At 44.5% G+C, this 17,907-nt stretch overlaps 1 protein-coding gene across 10 annotated transcripts in view; it reads left to right on the forward strand.

Annotated features, from left to right (window-relative positions):
* Positions 1 to 17,907, forward strand: part of PRMT7 (protein arginine methyltransferase 7) — a 530,266-nt gene that overhangs the window by 294,337 nt on the left and 218,022 nt on the right. For all 10 annotated transcript variants that reach the window (XM_072117757.1, XM_072117754.1, XM_072117758.1 and 7 more), the window contains 2 exons: positions 5,146 to 5,229; positions 17,816 to 17,863. In XM_072117757.1, coding sequence (XP_071973858.1) covers positions 5,146 to 5,229; positions 17,816 to 17,863 — 132 coding nt within the window. The remainder of the gene's footprint in view (positions 1 to 5,145; positions 5,230 to 17,815; positions 17,864 to 17,907) is intronic.

The raw sequence follows: 17,907 nt of genomic DNA on the forward strand, positions 1-17,907 counted from the left end.
AGTAGTTGGACGCCCACGTCCCCGCCCTCGTCCTCTACCCCTAGCCCTCGGGTTAAACATTTTGAAAATGAAAGTTATAACTTTAATTTTTTTTAACTTTTTTTTTGTGTTTTTTTGTGTGTTTTAGTTTTTTTTTGTGTTTTTTAGTTTTTAAAACCAAACAATGCTATCCTATTGCTTTGGCTATTTTCTAGCCAAGTATGAAAGCACACTGCTATGCCAGATGAGATGACGCTGAGTTATGAAAAAATAAACGTAAAATAAAAAGGAAATGGCAGACTGTGCCTAATTGAAATCCAACCCCTAATAAATTTTCCCACTTCAGTCTTTGCGATGCATATGTGCGTCACTAAGCGCTAAACACAGCGGTCGCAAGTCTCACTCCAAATTCCTGACAATTGGCTAGTATATGCACTGCAGCAAGGACAGCCACCAGCAGATCAACCAGAAATAAAATATATATAACGCTATTGTAGGCGTAAGTAAGCCGTTTGGATTCTCCTTTGGCTATTTTCTAGCCAAGTATGAAAGCACACTGATGAGATGACGCTGAGTTATGAAAAAATAAACGTAAAATAAAAAGGAAATGGCAGACTGTGCCTAATTGAAATCAAACCCCTAATAAATTTTCCCACTTTGGTGTTTGAGGTGGATATGTGTGTCACTAAGAGCTAAACACAACGGTAGCAAGTCCCCCTGCAAATTCCTCACAATATGGTACTAGCTGCACTACTAGTGCCAGCAAGCCCAGCCACAAGCAAACAAAAAAAAAAAAAGTATAACGTTATTGTAGCCCTAAGAAGGGCTGTTGGGTTCTTGTTGAATCACTCCTGCCTAACAGTAATCTACTAGCACCCTAACGCTGTCCCTGACCAGCAGCAGCTCTCTCCCTAGCGGCATCCAGACACAGAATGATCCGAGCAGCGCGGGCAGCGGCTAGTCTATCCCAGGGTCACCTGATCTGGCCAGCCAACCACTGCTATCGACGTGTAAGGGTACCACGTCATGCTGGGTGGAGTGCAGAGTCTCCTGGCTTGTGATTGGCTCTGTTTCTGGCCGCCAAAAAGCAAAACGGCGGGAGCTGCCATTTTCTCGAGCGGGCGAAGTATTCGTCCGAGCAACGAGCAGTTTCGAGTACGCTAATGCTCGAACGAGCATCAAGCTCGGACGAGTATGTTCGCTCATCTCTAGTTATAACCGTATAAAGCGACGCAAGTCAGAATCCAAAAAATGGGGCTGAGTCTTAAGCTACAAAATGGCTGCGTCCTTAAGGGGTTAAAAAGACAAGCAAGCATTTGTCCCAGACTATGCACACGAGGGAGAAAAAGTCTACGTGTTTCTGGTGCCCTTAATCATGGTTAACTTCCACACTAAATGAGCAGGGATAAGTACAACCTGAAAGGATCAGCTGACCCAAGTACTGTAAAAGACCAGAACGGATCCCCGCTCATATCAACTTAAACAATTTACATAAACATTATTATAAAAGGATTATTCAAACGGTAAAAGAAATTATAGAAATTTGATCACGTCCTAGTTTCAGATGAGTGGACAGATATATAATCAGATTACCATATTTAATAACACATGAAAAAGTAATCGGGGCCCGTGATTCCATTTAGTTTCTGAATGCAAATCGGACATATGCTCCAGTCCAAGTGCATTTTCATCAAACAATAGCACATTTCCTACCGGAGTGAAGTCACTCTTCTAATGATATTGGGCATGTGTAGTCTGGACGTACAGCACGCTCCCATCCCATGTTTTAACTGGTTAACCTCCTGTTCATAATTTTCCCACCTGGTACAGTTTCTCCTCGCTCTTGTCATTTTGCCGACTGGAATGGCCCTGATAGTATTTTTGGTGTGGGAACTATCGGCATGGAGGATCGAATTGCCTGACCTTTTTTTTACGATGTGTAAAAGTCATAATCTCACCAAGGCATGTAACCTGAAGCCTGAGGTCCAAAAATACGATACTCTCTGGGTTCATGCTAACTGTAAATTCAAGTGTCTTATTGCCGCAATGGTATTTGGTCGGTGTTCTCTGGTCGCTAACTGGATGCAAGTTTTTCTCTCCGGGGGAGGGGGGGGGGGCGTGGTGTAAGTCCAGACTACACATGCCCAATATGTTTAGAAGAGTGACTTCACTCCGGTAGGAAATAACTGCTATGTGGGTGGGCAGCACAGTGTGGAGAAAAAGGGGTTCAACCCGATGGGTGCAAGCTACGGCGTGTCTGATCCAAAACAGCAAATCCGGTAGGAAATGTGCTATTATTTGCACTTGGTTTGATGAAAATGCACTTGGTTCAAGTTCGGTCCGCAGTGTCAAATGTTGGAGCGGAGCATATGTCCGATTTGCATTTAGAAACTAAATGGAATCATGGGCTCCGATTACTTTTTCAGGTGTTATTAAATATGGTATTCTGTATATCTGCCCACTCATCTGAAACTAGGACATGATAATATTTCTATAATTTCTTTTACCTTTTGATTAATCCTTTTATAATAATGTTTATGTAAATTGTTTAAGTTGATATGAGCAGGGATCTGTTCCGACCGGGGTAGCTAATCTGGTGGGGGGGGGGAGGGGATTTGTATGAGAGCGTTACTTATCCCTGCACATTCAGTGTGAAAGTTAGCCATGATTAAAGGTGCATATAGCACCAGAAATGCGTAGGATTTTTCTACCTTGTGTGCATATGCTGGGACAAATGCTTGCTTGTCTTTTTTAGGAAGTTGAACTGAAATAAAGCTCTTCACAAGAAGACAGAGGATTCTTATAACTTCCACTGCTGCGGAGACTCGTTCTTTCTTCTCTTATGGATTAACAAAGAAAATTTGAGCCGTATATATTGAACTGCAATCTAATGAAAAACAAAAAGATTTCAAAGTCACCAATCTTTTTTCTATCCTTTGCAATCTAGAAACTCCTCTATGGATATCTTTCAAGAAAAAAATCATGCGTGACCTTTGTAAACTACAAAATGAGAATTATTCTATTCTATTATATATTTATCTGATGGTAGAAGGAACTTATCTGTTAGACAATCTTGAGCCCTGTCGTGGTAAAACAAAAAAAACCTGTACTGATTTAATTATTAAAATGTCAGACAAAGAAGGCATGGTAGTGCTTATGGACAAGGATCTCTATTGTTCTTATATTCAACCTATGCTTTCTGATCAAATTGTGTACAGGGAGCTTACTCATAACCCAACCAAAACTTTTAAACAAAAAATCTTTTATGTTATTGAGGATGGTTTTTCTCTGGGTGTGTTCACTCCCAAACAAAGAGATTTGTCATCGAAAAAATCATTACACAGAAAAGAGAAGGAGACACTAGAAGACTTTTACTTGATCATGAAGCATATTGGATGTTACTAAATACCATGTCACCTTCGGGCATGAACATCAGGAATTGTTTCATTTTTTCATTTTACATTACTAACTATGCCTTCTGTCTTTTTTTTCCTCCTTTTTCCTCCCTTTTCCTTTTGTGTTTCATTAGATTGCAGTTCTCGATATATATGGCTCAATACGGCTTAATATTTGGTACAACAATGTTAATCCATTATTTTGTGTATGACTACCATTTGCGATAGCAATCAAATCACATGCATTTTTGGGGTTGCAATTCACCCATTAGCAGCTATACGTGCAGCACCTTTCTTGGCTGCCTCTGCATTTTTCCACATGACTTAAGTCGCTCACACGCCCACAAGTGCCCAAATTGCATGCCCACAAGGGGGTGTAGCCTAGCTGTCACTTGTCACCCACTTTTGGAATTAATTGCTTGTCTTAACACTTCGTATTATCCATGATTAAGGATGCAGGTAGCGCCTGAAACGCGTTGGCCGATCTCAATATATGTCCACTTTTTAATTTTGCCATGAATAAAGTGAACAAGTTTTAACAAAACGCCAAGTCTCAGTGGATTAGAGATGTACCTTGCTTGTATATGTTTAGTCAATCTCAACTTAATTGAGGATCCGTGCTCTCCCAACATGGCGTTTTTCACATGCTGGAAGCTGAACACACTTTAGCAAGTATTGTGCTTGGTTTACAATCCTTCATTGTGGTAGTTGATTTCCTCTAATGGTAAATTTTAGTTGATATGTTTTGCATTCATTTATTAAAACATTTCAAGCTCCTTCGGCCCAAGCAGTATTATTACATCCCACGTTGGGAAGTGGTTAAATAGAATTATATTATACGCTAGCATATCGAACTCAAAACACATCACCCAAATCTTTCATGATGTACATACAGTGTGTCACCAGCAAACAGTCTTAAAATCACCTGGATGCATTATAGCCAATTAGAATGGCACATGCCAGATTCTTAAAATAAGTCTTGATCAGTAAGGCTGTAAGGGTTTAAAGCAGTTTTATTTCTGGGACTCCGAAGGAAATAGAGTGTCAATACACCAAAACTTGAGGTCATATTAAAGGAAACCTACCACCACAGATCTACCTATTAAGGTAGATCCAGTGGTAGGTGCATCTAATGAATGTAAGGATAGCCTTTATTAGGGCTTGATATGCAAATTTTCTTGAGAGGCTACTTTGGCGTGGAGTAGCCAGAGCTGAGGCTACACGGCGCCGGTGCTCCACGCCCCAGTAGCCTCGTTGATCCTCCTTCCAGATATGTTCAGTGCGCAGCTGCAAGGAGCTACGTGCACTCGTTCACGAGGCCATAGTTTTGCATATGCGCAGAACACAGGCCAGCAGCTGTGCAATCACGGCTCCAAAGCCAGAGCTACTGCGCATGCTGAAGATGTCTGGTAGGAGGATCAAAGAGGCTACTGGGGCGTGGAGTAGCCGCACCGCGTAGCCTCAGTTCCGGCTACTCCGCAACCCATTAGTCTCTTTAGAAAATGTGCATATCTAAGCCATTAAACTTTCTGTGGGGACTATAGGATTAGCCCTAAAAAGGGCTATCCTTACATTCATTAGATGCACCTACCACCGGATCTACCTTAATAGGTTCATCCATGGTGTTGGTTTTCCTTTGAGGAAGTTTAAATCTTTTTAAACCTCTGGTATCAAAATACTGTTATGCAGTTTTAATATTAGTGTATGCCTGTGCTAATTTAATTTTCTTATTTACTTGTTTTTTGACATTTGTGTATTTGATTTCCTACAGGTATTAAGACCAGGCTCAGTGTGCTTGTGTGTGAGTGACGGCAGCCTTCTTCCCATTATGGCACATTTTATTGGAGCATCTCAGGTAAACTAGTTGATTTGCTATTTCATCATTTTACATTCAACATTTAGATTTGGACCCTTCATTGCTTGCATACATGTATTTATAAGCCTACCTATTTACACAACATTATTTGCAATACAATTTGTTTTTTTAGATGAGGTCAGATATGTGGCCACCTGTAAAATAGTCTTGGTGTGTATTGAATTTCACCTCTTGTAGCTAAAACCTGGAGGTATAGCTCAAAAAGGACCGACTTGCACATGTGGAACAGGAGCATTTAACATTTTATTTCAATCTCACACAGTTGCTGACAGTGTGATCTCTCTATGCTCTTCTACAGGCTGTGATCACATGTTGCATTCACACGTGATAGTTGGATCATGCAGTAACAGCTGCTATCACGACTATCGCAATCCCGAGTGTTTAACCCTATAGATGTCGTGGTCATAGTGACCGTGCCATCTATATTGCCGTGACGTTCAGGACCCTATGTGCAGGAAGGTGCCAACCCTGAGGCCGATAAGGCCCCCAGGGCTGTCTTCAGTAGCAGCCTGTTAACATCATGCACAAGGAAATATGGTGCAATACATTAGTATTGCAGCATATTACAATGAACAAGTGATCAAATGATCACTTGTTAAAGGACACCTGTCATCAGGTCTGTGTCTCTTGTCCTGTCACCTCTACCTGTTGGAGCAGATCACAAGGATCCCATCCCAGCCTTTATCTAGTTATTTCATACATTAATCATTATAAAATCATCTATTCTTTATTATGTAAATGAGGATGGTCACATGGTAAGAGGCAGTGATGTCACTCCTGTTACCCCTCCCCTCTCCTCCCCCTGCTCATGTCTGTGTGTAATGTATAGTAAAGCATTGCTGGTGTGTGTGCTGCATCTGCTGTCATGCTGCATCCTTCTAATACACATGTAAGAGACACAGACATCAGCTACACAAGTACCTGACATGTTCTGCTATAACATGGCTGCATCCTGGAGCTGTTGTATTTCTCCTATATATACACACAGGCTGCAGGGGCGTGGCCACCAGCAAGCACATGGAGCAGCCTTTACAGCATTATACAGGCTGTCATTCATGCACTGGGGCTGTGGCTGTGCCTCCCACTCATGAATAAGCTGGACAGCTTGAATATGCTAATGACTCATTGGACATCTCACAAGTCATTTGCATACAGCTTTAGGACCTCATTGCTGTTACAGGCATGTAGAGGGACAATGAAGGGATAGAGGCAATGCTCTTTAATGGCAGTTTATGAAAATCTATTTCGATTAGGGGGGTTATTTTGCATGACTGGTTCTCTTTTAAGGATTAACACACTTCTTCAAGTTGATTTTAAACACATTGAAGGGTGCAGTTTCTAAAATGGCATAAATATGGGGTTTTAATGCTATTTAGGTTTTTCAAAGTCAGCTAAAGCTGAGCCAATGTCTCTAAATAAGGGTTTTCTCCATTTTCATAAAAATGAGAAAAACTGCAACCACAATTCTGAACCTCCTAACAACCTAAAAAAAGAGAGAGGATGCATAAAAAGCCATGCCGATATAAGGCAGACATTTTGGAAATGTTAGTCACAGTACCCAAGTAACTTTATAACTATCTGCCTGAAAAGCAGAACATTTTGAACTTTGAAAATGAATACCTTTTTAGATTTTTTTGCCAAATTTCCATTTTTCTCATAACTAAACACGAAAGATACCATCAAAATTTTTATATTACTGTATTTTTCGTACTATAAGGCGCACCATCAATAAATGCCTGCTAAAACGTCTAGGTTCAATAACCAGCAGGTGGCAGACCTGTGCACAGTGCAAGGCAGCTGTTGTCTGTAAGTATGGTTCGAAAAGATAATCCTTTATTAGTCCCACAGTGGGGAAATTCACAGCGTTACAGCAGCAGAGAGGGTACAGAGAGTGAAGTACAAACTATGACAACAATAATATTAGGGATAAATGAACAAAAAGAAAAGGGGGATAAAAAGACAAAAAAGAGACAAGCAATGATCGGCAGTTTGATGTTTAGTCTGTGGATGGGACTTGCAGGGACTGGTTAGGTGGGGGGCGCAGGTTACTTCTGTTTGGACCTTGTTTGTTGAACAGCCGGGAGGAATGACTTACGATATCGCTCCCTTTCACATTTGGGGTGAAGCAGTCGGTCACTGAAAGTGCTCCCCAATGCCACCACAGTGTCATGCAAGGGATCGGAGCTATTCTCCAGAATAGACTTCAACTTACACAGTGTCCTCCTCTCAGCTACCACCTGCACTGTGTCAAGAGGACCCCCCAGGACAGAACTGGCTTTCCTAATCAGTTTGTCCAGTCTGCTACTCTCCCTAGCTGAGATGCTGCTACCCCAACAGACTACACCAAAGAAGATGGCTGGTGCCACTACAGAGTTGAAGAAGGTCTTAAGAAGAGCCCCCCGCACTCCAAATGCCCTCAGCCTCCTCAGCAGGTGTAGCCTGCTCTGACCCCTCCTGTGAAGTGCGTTTATGTTCTCTGCCCAATCCAGTTTATTGTTGAGGAGGACACCCAAGTACTTATAGGACTTCACTGCCTCAATGTCTGTCCCATGGATAATCACCGATTGAGAAGGAGGACTGTGCTTACGAAAGTCCACCACCATCTCCTTGCTCTTCCCAGCATTAATCCTAAGGTGGTTTCGCTGGCACCAGTCCACAAAATTCTGTATCAGTTCTTTGTACTCCCTGTCGTTCTCACCTGTAATGAGGCCTACTATTGCAGAGTAATCAGAGAACTTCTGGAGGTAGCAGCTGCATGAATTGTACCTGAAGTCTGCTGTGTACAATGTGAAGAGGAAGGGAGCCAGAACTGTACTTTGAGGTGCACCTGTACTACTCATCACAGTATCCGACACACAGTCCTGGGCTCTCACATATTGAGGTCGGTTTGTGAGGTAGTCTAGGATCCAACTAGAGAGTATATAATAGTATGGTATGTAAGTATGGACTAAAGGCGCACCTTTGATTTCTGAGAAAATGAATGGTTTTTTTGTGCGCCTTATAGTCCAAAAAATATGGTACTTTGAAGTACAATGTGTGACAATAAACAATCTCAAAATCCCTTGGTTATGTTAAAGCATTACAAAGTAATAACCTCCTATTGTGTCAACTCAATTGTAAACTTCCTCATGTGAACGCAGTCACGCTGCTGACAGTGTGATCTCTATAGCAAATATACTCTAGACCGCACTAAATCCTGTTTAATACCACCTTGATGGGACATGTGTAGAGATAAGCAAGCACTAAAATGCTCAGGTACTCGTTATTCGAGACGAACTTTTCCCGATGCTCGAGTGCTCGTCTCGAATAACGAGCACCATTGAAGTCAATGGGAGACTCGAGCATTTTTCAAGGGGACCAAGGCTCTGCACAGGGAAGCTTGGCCAAACACCTGGGAACCTCAGAAAAGGATGGAAACACCACGGAAATGGACAGGAAACAGCAGGGGCAGCATGCATGGATGCCTCTGAGGCTGCTTAATCGCGGGATGGAGCGATGGAGTGACCGAATGAGGCTAGATAGCATCTAAAACATGCAATAATTGACCCTGACACTATAGGGGACAGCATGCAGAGGCAGCGGCAGCAGTGGCAGGCTAAAGAGTCTCATGGCGACATACCCTAAATGGACTCAGGTTTCACCAAAGGAGTTGAAATGATTTCCTATGTGTACCAAAGGTTGACGGTATATTTAGTCGATAACACAGCATGGTGGCGACATAGTGACCAAGTTCCATAACGTATCTGGTGAAACACCCGAAAAATGAGCCTGACACAGCTCTTTTGATAAGGGGACGACATGTGGAGGCAGCCATGGAGACGACTTCCATGATTAAGAGCTACAGTATGGGGCATTCATATTGCGCTGCTATGACTGCAACTTCAGGTCTCCAGCATGGCGGCGACAGATGGGCCGAGTTCCACTATGTATCTGGTGAAACACCTGAAAATTCTGCCTGACACAGCTCGTTTGATGATGATGTGCTGCATATCCTCTCGTGCTCCAGCGTCTGGGGTATAGAGAGTTGAAATGAGACATTGGTGGACGCTGTGGAGGATCGTGGAGGCAAAATGGACAGGAAACAGCAGGGGCAGCATGCATGGATGCCTCTGAGGCTGCCTAATCTTGGGATGGAGCTGGCGGTCCACTGCCAGGCGAGCTTTCGCCTGTCCAAGCCCCTGTCTCTTGGCTCCTCCCCACCCAAAATGGGCCTGGGGGCCAGAAGCGTTTACTTTGAAAAAATTATAATTTTCAAAGCAGGCCGGGTCGTTTGAATATTTCACCTAGGAATAATGGAATAGCATAGTGGTTCTATTTTTAATTGTTTTTACGGAAATGGTTCCATGATTAAGAGCGACAGTATGGGGCATCCATATTGCGCTGCTATGATTGCAACTTCAGGTCTCCAGCATGGCGGCGACAGATGGGCCGAGTTCCACTATGTATCTGGTGAAACACCTGAAAATTCTGCCTGACACAGCTCGTTTGATAAGGGGATGATGTATAGAGGCAGTGAACTAGTAGTAGATTAAAGGTGCTGCAGTTAAAACTATGTTAGTTGGATCTTGAGATGGAGCTGGCACTCCTCGGCCAGGCGAACTTTCGCCAATCCAAGCCCCTGTCTCTAGGCTACTCCCCAAACAGTACTTCTAAGAACCTTTTGTATAAGATCAAGTGTAGTAGCGTTCTTATAAGTTTAGGATATGGCGAGTGAGGGGAATGTAAACAGATGCGCAAGAAGCACTGAAATAATATCGGTAAATGATAAATGTTTGCCAGTATATTTTGTGGATTACACAGCAGGGTGGCGACAAAGTTAACAAGTTTGATGTGGAAACCATGAAAACAACCCAAAATTCTGCCCTACACAGTTCGTTTGATAAGGAGACCATGTATGGAGGCAGCTATATGGACGACTTTTGGAGGCAGCTATGGCGATGACGTGTGGAGGTAGCAATGGAGACAACGTGTGGAGCCAGTTAAAAAGACGACATGTGGAGGCTGCTATGGAGACAATTTAATTTGGATAGTGCCTGTATGTGGCAGTCCAAAAAAGTTTTCATACCAGAGGAGCAGGTAGGTGGTCCTCCAGAAAAAATAAATACATAGAGTACTATAGCTAGAGCCAGTTGGCCCTGGCACAAAATGGCCAGTTTCCTATGCTTTAGTGTACAAAGAGGAGGAGAAGGAGGACAATGAGGAGGAGGAGTGCATACATTATTCAGGTTGAGCTTCTTTCACCTGGTGGAGAATGAAAATCCGGAGAAATCCAGGCTTTATCGGTGATGATGCCACCAGCTGCACTGAAAACCAGCTCGGACAGGCAAGAACCTCCATGGCGTACAGCGCCAGTTCGTGCCACATGTCCAACTTTGAAACCCATTAGTTGTAGGGAGCTGTGTGATCATTTAGGACGATGGTTTAGTCAGCTACGTACTCCCTCACCATCTTTCTGTAAAGATCAGCCCTAGTCTGCCGAGACTGGGGACAGGTGACAGTGTCTTGCTGGGGTGACATAAAACTGGCAAAGGCCTTGTAAAGTGTACCCCTGCCAGTGCTGGACAATCTGCCTGCTTGCCTACTCTCCCTCGCTACTTGTCCCGCAGCAGTACGCCCTCTGCCGCTAGCGCTGTCAGAAGGGAAATACTGTTTCAGCTTGTGCACCAGGGCCTGCTGGTATTCATGCATTCTTACACTCCTTTCCTCTCCAGGGATGAGAGTGGAAAGATTTTGCTTGTACCGTGGGTCCAGGAGAGTGAATACCCAGTAATCGGTGCTGGAATAAATTCTTTGAACGCGAGGGTCACGGGATAGGCAGCATAGCATGAAATCTGCCATATGCGCCAGAGTCCCAACGCGCAAGAATTCACTCCCCTCACTGGCCTGACTGCCCATTTCCTCCTCCTCCAACTCCTCTTCTTCTGCCCATACACTCTGAACAGTGAAGGACTGAACAATGGTCCCCTCTTCTGTCTCGCCAACATTCTCCTCCTCTTCCTCCTCATCCTCCTCATCCTCCTCCACCTCCTCCGATATGCGCTGAGAAACAGACCTAAGGGTGCTTTGGCTATCAACAAGGGAATCTTCTTCCCCCGTCTCTTGTGACGAGCGCAAAGCTTCCGACTTCATGCTGACCAGAGAGTTTTTCAACAGGCCAAGCAGCGGGATGGTGAGGCTGATGATGGCGGCATCGCCACTGACCATCTGTGTTGACTCCTCAAAGTTACTCAGCACCTGACAGATATCAGACATCCACGTCCACTCCTCATTGTAGACTTGAGGAAGCTGACTGACCTGGCAGTCTACAATCGCTCTGCGCTGCTGGTAAACTCTGGATAACATGGTTAATGTTGAATTCCACCTCGTGGGCACGTCGCACAACAGTCGGTGAGCGGGCAGTTGGAGGCGGCGCTGCGCTGCCCTGAGAGTGGCAGCATCTGTGCTGGACTTCCTGAAATGCGCACAGATGCGGCGCACCTTCGTGAGCAAATCAGACAGATTGGGGTATGTCTTGAGGAAACGCTGAACTATGAGATTTAACACATGGGCCAGGCATGACACATGTGTCAGTCTGCCGAGTTGCAGAGCCGCCACCAGGTTACGGCCGTTGTCACACACAACCATGCCTGGCTTCAGGTTTAGCGGTGCCAGCCACAGATCAGTGTGCGCCGTGATGCCCTACAATAGCTCTTGGGCGGTGTGCCTTTTATCGCCTAGGCTCAGCATTTTGAGCACCACCTGCTGTCGCTTAGCGACGGCACTGCTGCTGTGCCTAGAGCTACCGACTGATGGCGCCATGCCCACGGATGGTAATTCTGTGGAGGAGGGGTGGGAGGAGGCATAGTAGGCCTTTGAGACCTGGACCGAGGTAGGCCCCGCAATCCTTGGCGTCGGCAGTATATGAGCAGCCCCAGGGTCAGACTCGGTCCCAGCCTCCACCAAGTTAACCCAATGTGCCGTCAGCGATATATAGTGGCCCTGCCCGGCAGCACTCGTCCACGTGTCCGTGGTCAGGTGGACCTTGTCAGAAACGGCGTTGGTCAGGGCACGGATGATGTTCTCTGACACGTGCTTGTGCAGGGCTGGGACGGCACATCGGGAAAAGTAGTGGCGGCTGGGGACCGAATACCGAGGGGCGGCCGCCGCCATGAGGTTTCGAAAGGCCTCGGTCTCTACCAGCCTATAGGGCAGCATCTCCAGGCTAAGCAACTTGGAGATGTGGACGTTGAGGGCTTGGGCGTGTGGGTGGGTTGCGCTATACTTCCTTTTGCGCTCCAGCGTCTGGGGTATGGAGAGCTGAACGCTGGTGGATGCTGTGGAGGATCGTGGAGGCGAACATTGGGTTTTTCGCATGGGAGGTGTTTGGGCCGTGGTCCTGGGCAGGGGGCTGACTAGCAGATGACACAGGGGAAGGAGCAGTGGTGTGCCCGGCCGGAGGTGAACGGGCTTGTTGCCATTGAGTGGGGTGTTTAGCATTTATATGCCTGCGCATACTGGTGGTAGTTAAGCTAGTAGTGGTGGAACCCCTGCTGATCCTGGTTTGGCAAAGGTTGCACACAACAGTCCCTCGGTCATCCGGTGTTTCTTTAAAGAACCTCCAGACTTCTGAAAATCTAGCCCTCGTCACGGGAGCTTGACTACGGGCAACACTTGGCGCTGATGCACCAGCTCTGGCCCTGCCTCTCCGTCTGGCCCCACCACTGCCTCTTCCAACCTGTTCTGCTATAGGACTCGCCTCCGTCTCAGAAGCACTGTGTTCACCCGGCCTATCAACCCAGCTTGGGTCTGTCACCTCATCATCCTCCGAACCCTCAGTCTGCTCCCCCCTCGGACTTCCTACCCTGACAACAACTTCACCACTGTCTGACAACCGTGTCTCCTCATCGTCCGACACCTCTTTACACACTTCTTCCACTACGTCTATAATGTCATCATCACCCACAGACTGCGACCGGTGGAAAACCTGGGTATCGGAAAATTGCTCAGCAGCAACCGGACAAGTGGTTTGTGACTGTGGGAAGGGTCCAGAAAACAGTTCCTCAGAGTATGCCGGTTCAAATGCCAAATTTTGCTGGGAGGGGGCAGACTGGGGGGAAGGAGGCTGAGGTGGAGGAGTGCTGATTTCGGTGATATGGGTGGATTGCGTGGAAGACTGACTGGTGGACAAATGGCTAGAAGCATTGTCCGCAATCCACGACATCACCTCTTCGCACTGTTCTGGCCTCAACAGTGCTCTACCACGAGTCCCAGTAACTTGAGACATGATGAACCTAGGGAGTGTAGCTCTGTGGCGTTCCCCTGCTCCCTCATCAGCAGGTGGTGTCTCACCCCGCCCAGGACCACGGCCTCTGACCCCTGCAGTAGTTGGACGCCCACGTCCACGCCCTCGTCCTTTTTTTTTTTTTTTAAACAAAACGATGCTATCCTATTGCTATGGCTAGTTTCTAACCTACACTGACAGCACACAACTGGATTTTGTGCTGTGCCAGAGGACTTTGAGTTATAAGAGAAATAAACGTAAAAAAAAAATAAATCCGCAGACTCGGCGTAATTCAAATCAAACCCCTAATAAATTGTCCCACTTCGGTGTTTGAGGTGGATATGTGTGTCACTAAGAGCTAAACACAACGGTCGCAAGTCTCCCTGCAAATTCCTCACAATATGATACTAGCTGCACTACTAATGCCAGCAAGCCCAGCCACAAGCAAACTAAAAAAAAGGAAAATATAACGCTATTGTAGGCCTAAATAAACCGTTGGGGTTCTCCTATGGCTATTTTCTAGTCCACACTCAAAGCAAACTGCTTTGGCAGATTACTGTGAGTTCTAAAAAGAAATAAACGTAAAAAATAATAAATCAGCAGACTCTGCCTAATTCAAATCAAACCCCTAATTGTCCCACTTCAGTGTTTGAGGTGGATATGTGTGTCACTAAGAGCTAAACACAAGTCTCCCTGCAAATTACTCACAATATGGTACTAGCTGCACTACTAATGGCAGCAAGCCCAGCCACAAGCAAACAAAAAAAAAAAAAAAAAGTAAAATAAAACGTTATTGTAACCCTAAGAAGGACTGTTTGGGTTCTTGTAGAATCACTCCTGCCTAACACTATTCTAATAGAACACCCTAACGCTTTCCCTGAACAGCAGCAGCTCTCTCCCTAGCGGCATCCAGACAGAGAATGACGCGAGCAGCGCGGGCAGGGGCTAGTCTATTCCAGGGTCACCTGATCTGGCCAGCCAACCACTGCTATCGACGTGTAAAGGTACCCCGTCATGCTGGGTGGAGTGCAGAGTCTTCTGGCTTGTGATTGGCTTTGTTTCTGGCCGCCAAAAAGCAAAATGGCGGGAGATGCCATTTTCTCGAGCGGGCGAAGTATTCGTCCGAGCAACGAGCAGTTTCGAGTACGCTAATGCTCGAATGAGCATGTTCGCTCATCTCTAGACATGTGCCATGGGTTTACCATGTATCAGTCGGTATATATAAAATGGCACTAATCAAAGTAAAATCCTATGCACTACTGAATTGTGTTAACCAACATGTGTTTAATCCATTCAAATATAAAAGTAAACATAAATACTCATTTTTTTTTCTACATATGTGTTTACATCTCATTTATGTAAATGTGACTAAAGGCAAATGTCTAAATGCAAAGTTAAAGTAATGTAAACACAACGTGTGAACACAGCTTTTAGGTGAGCATAGAAAGATCAAACTGTGCACTTCACTGTAGCTTCTCTGACACTGTCTGCTGCTGATTGGATAATGTCAGAAAAGAACATCAGAACACACACCTTCTCCTTTGTAATTATAAAAATGGTAGGATACTAAGATTGATATCTTGGCAACATGGGAGGTCCTGAATCAGATCCTTCAGAATGGTATGATAATCTGTGCAAGGAGCTCTTCCCCCACCCACTATGTTGTAAAACTTACTCTGCTGCAGTGAGATAACATCAGGCCGATGGAGGAGGAAGTACTGATGGAGCTGCAGGGAGGCTTAGGCAGGGTAACAGCCTGTGAAGCTGCAGCATGATGGGACCCTGGTAATGCCCCCTGGTTCATTAGCATAATTTTAAAAGTTGTGTTTAGATGCACAGATTAGATTTCCTTTATCCAAATGGTGCATATCACTAGTTTTTGAACCCCCAGTTGTACACCATTTCAAGGCTACCACTGTTCCACTGGCTGATGTGGCATCTTTGTTCTCTGTTAAACGAGAGGATTGATTCTTATTCCAAATTAGCATTCATTGCGGTAGGTTCAGCTCTCCGCCCTGCCTTAGGCTCATAGAACTTTCTGACCCAGGATGGGGCAAACAACTCTCTCGGGGGTTTTCTCCAGAGCCCCACCTGAGTCACTCTAACCACTAACTTCCCAGCTCCTTCATGCTTACAGTTACCTCAGCAATGCTGTATGACGTTTGCTGGCTAGCAAAGTGTTAGCCAACACAGTTGCCATTCATTGTGCCATCAGGCTGTGCCATATACTGCATACTCCATAAACAGTAAAAATCGCTAACACAGGTATCGCTGTGTCTTAGAATGCCCTATCATAATATAAAAACTGTCATTGCCGGCGGTGAACCCCATAACGGAAAATAGCGCCAAATGTCCGAAACGCTACTTTTATACCATTTTACATAATATAAAAATGTAATAAAAAGTGATCAAAATGTTGAACAGTTCTCAAAATGGTAGCAATGAAAACGTCAGCTCATATAGAAAAAAAATTACATCCATACACTATATTATGAAAAAGTTATTAGTGTCAGAAGATGGCAAATCCTACACATTTGGTTAATTTTTGAAAATGTTTAAAAACACAAACCTATAAAAATTTGGTATCACTTTGATTATACTGAACAAAAGCACAGAGGTGTTATTTGGAGCGTTATTAGCATCTTACACCTTGGCAGTGAACATCTAATTCTTTATTTGATATGAGTTAAAATTACAGTACCGTATATACTCGTGTACAATAAAGTCAATAAAGTAAAAAATAAGTAAAAAAAATACTTAAAAAATAATCTTATATACTCACCCTCCGGTAGCCCCGATGTGCAGCACTGCTCCTCCGATGTCCTCGCAGCTCGTCTTCAGGATTCCGCGCCCGTCTTCTGCTGGGTGCTGCCATGTTTTTCCCCCCGGGCGGCGCCTAGTATGGCGTCAGCAGCGGCGCCTCCTACTAGGCGGCGCCCAGCAGAAGAAAGAAGACGGGCGCGGAAGCCTGAAGACGAGCCGCACAGACATCGGCGGAGCAGCGCTTCACACCGGGGCCACCAGAGGGTGAATATATAGTTTTTTTTGTTTTTTTTTTAATGCTGTATACTACTGGGGGCAAGCTGTATACTACATGGGGCAGGCTGTATACTACTGGGGGCAAAATGTATACTACATGGGGCAAGCTGTATACTACATGGGGCAGGCTGTATACTACATGGGGCAGGCTGTATACTACTGGGGGAAGGCTGTATACTACTGGGGGCAAGCTGTAAACTACTGGGGGAAAGCTGTATACTACTGGGGGCAGGCTGTATACTATAGGGGGCTGGTTGGCTATATACTGGGGGGGTCTGTGACCAATGCATTTCCCACCCTCGGCTTATACTCGAGTCAATAGGTTTTCCCAGTTTTTGGTGCTAAAATTAGGGGTCTCGGCTTATACTCGGGTCGGCCTATACTCTATTATATACGGTACTATTTTAATGTTATGGTTAACAGCCAAAAAAAGCACAAAAAAATAAAAGGGTTGACAAATTTCCCAAAAGTGGTTTTTCATACGTTGAGGGGTGTACTTTCCATAATGGGGTAATTTACGAGTATAGCTATTATTTAGGCCTCTCACAGTCAATTAGAAGTTGAGCAGGTCCATCTAAATACGGGTTTTGCTGATTTTCCCAAAAATTTTAAAAATGGCACCTAAATTCTGAGCCTCATAACATTCTAGTAAAATATGTGGAATCTATTTGGGCACTAGGACTAGCTTTATCAACAGTAGAATATTTAGAACTTTGAAAATAAAGAATGTTGCCAAATTTTTGCCAAATTTTGTTTTTTTTATAACTGAACACAAAAGATCATCCAAATTTTGAAACTAATTTGAAGTACAATGTGTCACGAGAAAACAATCTCAAAATCCCCTGGATATCTTATAGCGTCCCAAAGCTATTAGTACTTATAGTGACACGGGGCAAATTTGAAAAATGGGACTGCGTCTTAAAGGCCAAAATAGGCGGAGACCTGTAGGGGTTAAATGAGTGATAATGAAGGGGTTTATTTGCTTTTCTTTGCAATCTTGCCTTTCTCTTGCTCTTTCTAATTGCCATATTACCGTATATACTCAAGTATAAGCCGAGGCCCCTAATTTTACCATAAAAACCTGGTAAAACCTATATTTTTTTTTACTCGCATATAAGCCGAGTTTGGGTTTTCAGCACATTTTTTGTGCTGAAAAAACTAGGCTTATACTCGAGTATATATGGTATATTTGCCTCATAATATTACACTAGTGCTAATCATTGAAAGTAAAACATTAACAATGCTATATTTCTTTTTTTGTTTCAGGTCTTCACTTTAGAGTCTTCTTCCATGGCTCATCAGCTCATGGACAAGGTTAGTGTGGGCATATTGTGTACAGGCGGTCCCCTACTTAAGAA

The sequence above is a fragment of the Engystomops pustulosus genome, chromosome 7 (genome assembly GCF_040894005.1).
Source record: "Engystomops pustulosus chromosome 7, aEngPut4.maternal, whole genome shotgun sequence".
NCBI classification, from domain to species: domain Eukaryota; kingdom Metazoa; phylum Chordata; class Amphibia; order Anura; family Leptodactylidae; genus Engystomops; species Engystomops pustulosus.